The sequence below is a fragment of the Aplysia californica genome, unplaced genomic scaffold (genome assembly GCF_000002075.1).
Source record: "Aplysia californica isolate F4 #8 unplaced genomic scaffold, AplCal3.0 scaffold01558, whole genome shotgun sequence".
In the NCBI taxonomy this organism is placed as follows: domain Eukaryota; kingdom Metazoa; phylum Mollusca; class Gastropoda; order Aplysiida; family Aplysiidae; genus Aplysia; species Aplysia californica.
Genome location: NW_004798828.1, coordinates 24,971 through 32,515, shown reverse-complemented (window position 1 = coordinate 32,515; position 7,545 = coordinate 24,971). Strand labels below are relative to the sequence as shown.

General features: G+C 44.3%; 1 protein-coding gene across 1 annotated transcript in view; it reads left to right on the top strand.

The window, feature by feature from the left end:
• The window catches only part of LOC101851390 (acetylcholinesterase-like), a 7,249-nt gene extending 557 nt beyond the window's left edge, over positions 1 to 6,692 (top strand). Inside the window, exons 2-4 of the mRNA XM_005113026.2 lie at positions 1,610 to 1,802; positions 4,084 to 4,214; positions 4,668 to 6,692. Coding sequence (XP_005113083.1) covers positions 1,610 to 1,802; positions 4,084 to 4,214; positions 4,668 to 5,921 — 1,578 coding nt within the window. The 3' untranslated portion in view covers positions 5,922 to 6,692. The remainder of the gene's footprint in view (positions 1 to 1,609; positions 1,803 to 4,083; positions 4,215 to 4,667) is intronic.
• Positions 6,693 to 7,545: the final 853 nt, after the last annotated feature.

Below are 7,545 nucleotides of genomic sequence, written 5' to 3'. Positions count from 1 at the left end.
CCCCCCCCACAGACATACACCAACCACCAACCCTTATTCTCTTTACTCACCTCACACACTCTTTACACCCTCCTCCTCCCACGGCAGTCCCCCACCTTGACCCACGTGATTTGATTTCATAACAGTGATGTCACATCACACACCAAATCGGCAATGTTTTTCCACACATGTGAATTTGGTATCATTTATGGTCTATCACGTTGTATCACATAGGCCTACCTAGGCGTAGAGGCGGTAATACGAAATTGCATGTAAACTGCAAGCTATCTTCTAAATACGAATTACAGACGGCCAGATCTTCAGTGACTTATTCAAAGGAGGGGGGGCATCAGAGTGCACGTTCCTTGGGTGAAAAGTGTAGGCCTACAACAAATTATTATGAAAAGGGGGGGGGGGGTTGGTGTCATTTCGATGGTATGATAGAAGGTGTTGGTTGCTTGTTAGGGGTTTAACGTCGCTGTAAAGGCAAGATGCGGTAGTGTAGACAGCTTTACTTTTGCGAGCATTTTAATTTCTCGAAAGTAATATTAATAGCTTGCGAAAATAAAGAGTAACCACCGTGGAAGCAGCAATGTCGACTCGTTTCTATGTTAGATAGAGCGAGCAAGCTATTTTTAGGTTCTCTACTAATATTAGAGAACGTAGACAACTTGTATACGTTCTCTAACGTTAGAGAACGTAGACACTACCATGTACAGGTGCTGTTTTAGCCTCAAATAACCGCCTTGACCATCAGTAATTTATTTATAGAGGCACTGGCACTGCCACTTACTAACCACCATTTTCTCTCCTCTCTGACCCAACAGATCTGAATAACCGCCATTCTCTCTCCTCTAACAACCCAACAGATCTAAATAACCGCCATTCTCTCTCCTCTAACAACCCAAAAGATCTAAATAACCGCCATTCTCTCTCCTCTAACAACCCGACATACCTAAATAACCGCCATTCTCTCTCCTCTAACAACCCAACAGATCTAAATAACCGCCATTCTCTCTCCTCTAACAACCCAACAGATCTAAATAACCGCCATTCTCTCTCCTCTAACAACCCAAAAGATCTAAATAACCGCCATTCTCTCTCCTCTAACAACCCGACATACCTAAATAACCGCCATTCTCTCTCCTCTAACAACCCAACAGATCTAAATAACCGCCATTCTCTCTCCTCTAACAACTCGACATACCTAAATAACCGCCATTCTCTCTCCTCTAACAACCCGCCATACCTAAATACCCGCCATTCTCTCTCCTCTAACAACTCGACATACCTAAATACCCGCCATTCTCTCTCCTCTAACAACTCGGCATACCTAAATGACCGCCATTCTCTCTCCTCTAACAACCCGCCATACCTAAATAACCGCCATTCTCTCTCCTCTAACAACCCGCCATACCTAAATACCCGCCATTCTCTCTCCTCTAACAACCCGACATACCTAAATAACGCCATTCTCTCTCCTCTAACAACCCACCATACCTAAATAACGCCATTCTCTCTCCTCTAACAACCCGACATACCTAAATAACCGCTATTCTCTCTCCTCCAACCACCCAACAGATCTAAATAACCGCCATTCTCTCTCCTCCCTGACCCCACCACCCCTTAGACGTCTGAGAACTGTCTGTACGTGAATGTGTTCCGGCCAGCCTACACCCCCGGGGCGGGAGAGACGTTCCCTGTGATGGTTTACGTCCACGGCGGGGACTTCTCCACGGGCTCAGGGGCCGCTCAGGTCTATGACGGGGACTACCTGGCTTCTCGCGGACACGTCATCGTGGTCACTTTCAACTACCGACTCGGTGAGTCATTACGCTAGAACTGGTGACGTCATTTCGTGTTAGTTTTGTTTTAGTAAGGTTTTAAGGCGCTCTCAACTGTATACGATCCCATGAGCGCAAAGGGGTGGATATCAACAGAGAAGTCTGAACGGGGAATCGGGGTTACTCTGTTTGTTTAAGTAAGGTTTTACGGCGCTCACAACTGCATAAGATCATAATATGAACGCCAAGGGGTGGATGTCAACAGAGAAGTCCAAACGGGGAATCAGGCTTACTCTGCTCACCTCTCTAGCCTAAACAGCACGAAGTCTACTTCAACTATCAAGGAACCCCGGAATTAGCAGTTCACAAGAGAGTGACAAATATACAAAAGAAGTAGAGGAAAATTAAGATAGTAAGGATGGGGAAAGAAAAAGCAGCAGCTCCCCCTATGTTGTTTCCGCACAGTATGAGCATGGCATTGATAAATCAGCCTATTTGCAATTCTACTGTGCATAAGAACATGTTAATCCCCCCTCCTTTTTAAATGGCTAAAGACAACTTCAGTCAGTGGCAATGTCCTTGGGGGGGGGGGGGCATTTAGTGTGAACCTGAACTTGGCAGTCTTTATTTTGGTCATTTGTGAGGCAGCGTGGTGGAATCAGGCTCTCGTCAAAGTAATCAAAGTGAAGAAAGTTGCATTTTCCCGCAGGTTTGTGAGTTTTCATCAAATTTTTGTTTTTGGGCCCAACACCTTTCATGCCCATTAAAGAACTCATTTCCGTGTGGATTTTTCATGAAAACGTTGATTAAAGGCACAAAAAATGTAAATGTTCAGTTACCACGGACTCTTAAGCTAAGGAAATAACTAATCTCTGGTGGCCATGTTCTCACTAATTTTACCTCTGAAAACAGGTGACCCCCACCTCCTTCATTCTCAAATATCTCGACTTGTATTTAAGATAAGCAGATATTTTTTTCATCCAATTAAAGACAAGTAAACAAGCTTAAGATGATACCAAAAACTCTATGTGCCCAAAAATTGGCGAGAGCCTGATTCCACCACGCTGTCTCACATGTACATTTTTTGTTTTGTTTTGTTTTGTTTTGATTTGTTTGCTTTGTTTTTGGGAGGGGGGAGTACGGTATAACTATAATATTATTACCATTGTAGTCACTTTCAACAACTGCCCGGGTGAGTCCCCACGCAAGGGTTGGTGACGTCACATTTTGTGAACTCGGAGGTTTCTGTCTTGGTAATATTTTAGGGAAGGTATTCGCTTTTAACACCCGCCTTGACGAGTCTATACGCAAGAATTGGTGACGTCACTGAGTGTGAACGTGAACTTGGAAGTCTTTATTTTGGTATTTTTGTTTTTAATATATTTTTTTCGTTTATTTATTAATTTTTTGAAAAATTACAGGGGGGGGGGGCAGTACGGTGTAACTATATCATTGTAGTTACTTTTGACTACTGCCTCGGTGAGTTCCTACGCAAGAACTGGTGAAGTCATTCCGTGTTAACTTGGCAGTCAGTCTTTATGTCTGTAATATTTTGGGGGCAGTAAAGAATAACAATATTATCATTGTAGTCACTTTCAACTACCGCCTCACAAGAACTGGTGACGCCTTTTACAGTGAACGTGGCAGATTTTTTTTGGGGGGGGGTCATATTTGGAGAAGAGTACGGAATATGATATTTAGCTTAAATATGGTCATTGTAGTCACTCGGTGAGTCCCTACGCAGGAACTGGTGACGTCATTTCGTGTGAATTTACATTTTCATTTCTTTCGTAAAAAATAAATGAATTGATTCTTGATTTCGTTTCGCTGAAAGAAATGAAATGGCACATTATGTTTTTCGTTCGCTGAACTAACTGAAAATGATCTTTGCTTGAGTTAACTGTCACAATCTTTGCTTTCTTTCACTGAAATAACTGACACAATCGTTGCTTTCTTTCACTGAAATAAATGACACAATCGTTGCTTTCTTTCACTGAAATAAAAGACACAATCGTTGCTTTCTTTCACTGAAATAAATGACACAATCGTTGCTTTCTTTCACTGAAATAACTGACACAATCGTTGCTTTCTTTCACTGAAATAACTGACACAATCGTTGCTTTCTTTCACTGAAATAACTGACACAATCTTTGCTTTTTTTCACTGAAATAACTGAAACAATCGTTGCTTTCTCTCACTGAGTTAACTAAAACAATCGTTTCTTATTTCACTGAAATAACTAAAACAATCTTTGCTTTCCTTTCACTGATAAAAATACAACTTGAAATGATCTTGTCTTTCCTTTCGCTGACACCTCCAGGCGCCTTCGGCTTTCTCTCTATCTTCGACGACTACGGGGACGCGGTGGGGAACTTCGGCTTCCAAGACCAACAGGCCGCCCTGGAGTGGGTCCAGGTCAACATCGCAGCTTTCAACGGAGACCCCACAAAGGTAGAACATGACTGAAGATTTGACTTAACCTTGACATATGAATAAATAAGTATGTTATAATAAATTACAATTTTATTGATCCCAAAAGGGCAATTTGGTTCACAATTTCAAAGATACATACATAAATATAATTATAAATACGTATCATATCTTATTTTATTTTATCTCATCTCATCTCATCTAATCTCATGTTATTTTATTTTACGGTATGTTATGTAATCTTATCTTATGTTATCTCATCTCATCTCATCTCATCTCATCTCATCTCATCTCATCTCATCTCATGCCCATCCCATCTCATCTCCTCTCATCTCTCCCCCCCCCCCTTCCCCACAGGTGACTGTAATGGGTGACGGCGCAGGCTGTGTGTCAGTGGTCAGCTATCTCATCTCATCTTATCTCAACTCATCTCATGCCTATCTCATCTCATCTCCCCCTCCCCCCTCCCTTCAGGTGACAGTGATGGGTGACGGCGCCGGTTGTGTGTCAGTGGTCAGCCATCTCGCCTCCCGCCGCTCCCAGCCTCTCTTCACCTCGGCTGTGCTTCAGAGCTGCCCACTAGCTATTCCTTACCGCAGCGAGGCGGAGGCCAGGCGCCAGGCCGAGGCATTCGCCCAGGTCATCGACTGCGCGCTCAATGACGTCATCTGCTACCGCCGGAAGACAGAGGCGGACGTCCTGAACGCCCAGCTAGCCGTGGGAGCGGAGAGGTACAGCGGGAACATGCTCATGACCTTCTACCCCTGGGGCCCGTCCATCGATAACAAGGTCATCGTCTATCACCCCGTGGACGTTTTCAAGGAGGTGTCACGCTTTGAGATGAAGCCCGTTCTCATCGGCACCACGGATGAAGAGGGTTTGCACTTCGTGTTCAACCGCTTCCGGACTCCTCTGACGTCAGACTACTTCCGGGCGATCGTCAGCAGCGCTACAGGACGCAACGAGACGTGGGCTTTAACCAAATCGGACGCTCGTGAGGCCCTGGTTGGGTTCATTACCGAGTTTGTCTTTTCCTGCCCAGCGAAATTCGCGGCCGAGCAAATCGGTGAGAAATTCCGGCAAATGAAAGTGAGGACTTTTGGAAATTCCCGGAGTAGCTCGACCAGAGATTCCAGCTCGCCCCACGTATGGCTGTATAAGTACGTGTATCCTGAGTCTGTGTCGCTCACGGCGTCTGCTCAGCAAATTCGCTTGACAAGTGCTCTGTGGACACGAGGCCGCCCCAACCCAGATCTCCTCTGTACCGCCCGCTCATGCCACGGTCAAGACATCCGGACGTTGTTCAACTCAGAGTCGCTGCCGCTCGTGGAAAGACTTAACGTCGAGACTCTTGCACGGCAGATGGTTCGCTACTGGTCCAACTTCGCGAGGTCTAAAAGTGTCAATGGGAGAATCAACTCCCGGTCTTACCTCCGCACCCTCCAGCTTCGCTCCGCTCTTCTCTCAGACTCACCCAGTTCCCTCCCTTGGGCCCGCCCCCGGGGTCAGAGAATCAACATCCTGAGTCCCGGTTCTAACGGCCGGCCGTACATCTCCGTGCCTAGATCGGCGCTCCAGACGGCGCTAGCCTCCTTCACCTATTGGCCCGCATACTCTGTGAGTGACGTTGAGGGCGGGGACAGCCGTAGCAGCATGATGCTCCAGACTCCGCCCCTCACAGTGCGACGTTTCTATTGGCAGGCAAAATGTAGCTCGTGGAACTACTAGACGCAGAAAGCGACCTCAAGTGCTTTCTTGTCCTATCTCAATTTTTAATAAACAGTGTAAACAGTTCATAACAAATCGTGAGCTTAAGAAGAAGTCATTTTCTCAAGGTAAAAAAAAAAGAAGAGATATATCTAGGACAAGAAAGCCTGGATTTCTGAGCACGGGGGTGATAATTTTATGGAGTATCTCGGTCTTCCTGCTCGGTGGAATGTTGTATCCCTCTCAACCTGGGATGGCCGTGACAGGCAGGGTCGGAAACCCGTCTCAGAAGTGGTCTAAATTGTGTCGATGGGAACGTAAAACACGTACTTTAAAAACTAATCATTAGATGTGCACTTGTGTGAAGAGAACCCAAGCGATTTTCTGTGAAGAACCAGCCAGATGTGGAGCCTAAATAACTATAGGCCTATTATGCTTTTAGTGTTTTTAGATAAGATAAACTATGTGCTTTTAGTGTTTGGATATAAGATAAACTATGTGCTTTTAATGTTTGGAAATAAGATAAACAAAGCGCTTTCAGTGTTTGGAGAATTGAATTTACGATATGCCTTTAGTGGTCGGAGATTAGATGTCATTGTGTTTTCAGGCTTTAGTAAACAAACATAAACAAACTTGCCCGAAGGTGTCTTGTGAAAAAACTATGTACTAAATATATAACATAGTTTTCTTTCAAGAACCTTTACTAGTTTTCAAGCTTTCTAAAATTGTAATTAGTCCTGTATGCTGTATCCATTCAAAACATACAGAAATTAAAAAACGGAAACGATCAAACGCTTCGTCTCTGTCATGAATGTGGGTTATGACGGCAAGAATGTCATTCTCTTAACTTGTTTCAGTGTTTCCTTTAACGCTACCCCCCAATCCCCAAACCTCTCCCTCCTTAAACGATGTCAGAGGTAATCATGAGATACACACCCCCCCCCAAAAAAAAGAAGAAAAAGCAAAAAAGGAAAACCCCTTTTTTGACGCGATCAGAGCCCGGATTATACGCTAATACAGATAAGAGTGTTTCGTAAAAGATCAATTTGGTAAAATAATTTAACCAAAGCTTCGTGCACACACACACATACGCATACATAACCACACACATACCTACGCTCACACACAAACATACGCACACACACATACACACATACGCACATATACACACACATACACACATATACACACTTACGATGGGGTATTTGGTCTGAGTGTGAAGGAATCGTGGTAGAGTAATGAAATTTCTCCAGCCTTTAGGAAATTTCTTTTGAACACACAATGTACATTTTCTGGAAAATCCGACAATAATAAGGCACTAGTCAGCGTGTTCAATGAAACCACGCACAAAAACGTTTGGATTTTCTTTGGACGTGGCAATCACTCACACATATTATGTCAATACGAAAGTAGATACAAAAAGTATATTATTAGTATTATTTCTGTAGAAAGAAGGATGAGCGATCGAGTATCCTGTCTACCTCCCGGGACGGATGTTGTATCCTTCTCAGCGCGGTCAATACACCCCCCCCCCCTCTCCTCCCCAACGCATCCACACACACAAATGCACACACACATGCACACACACAAACACACACACATACACACACTCATACACACACATACACACACATACACACACATG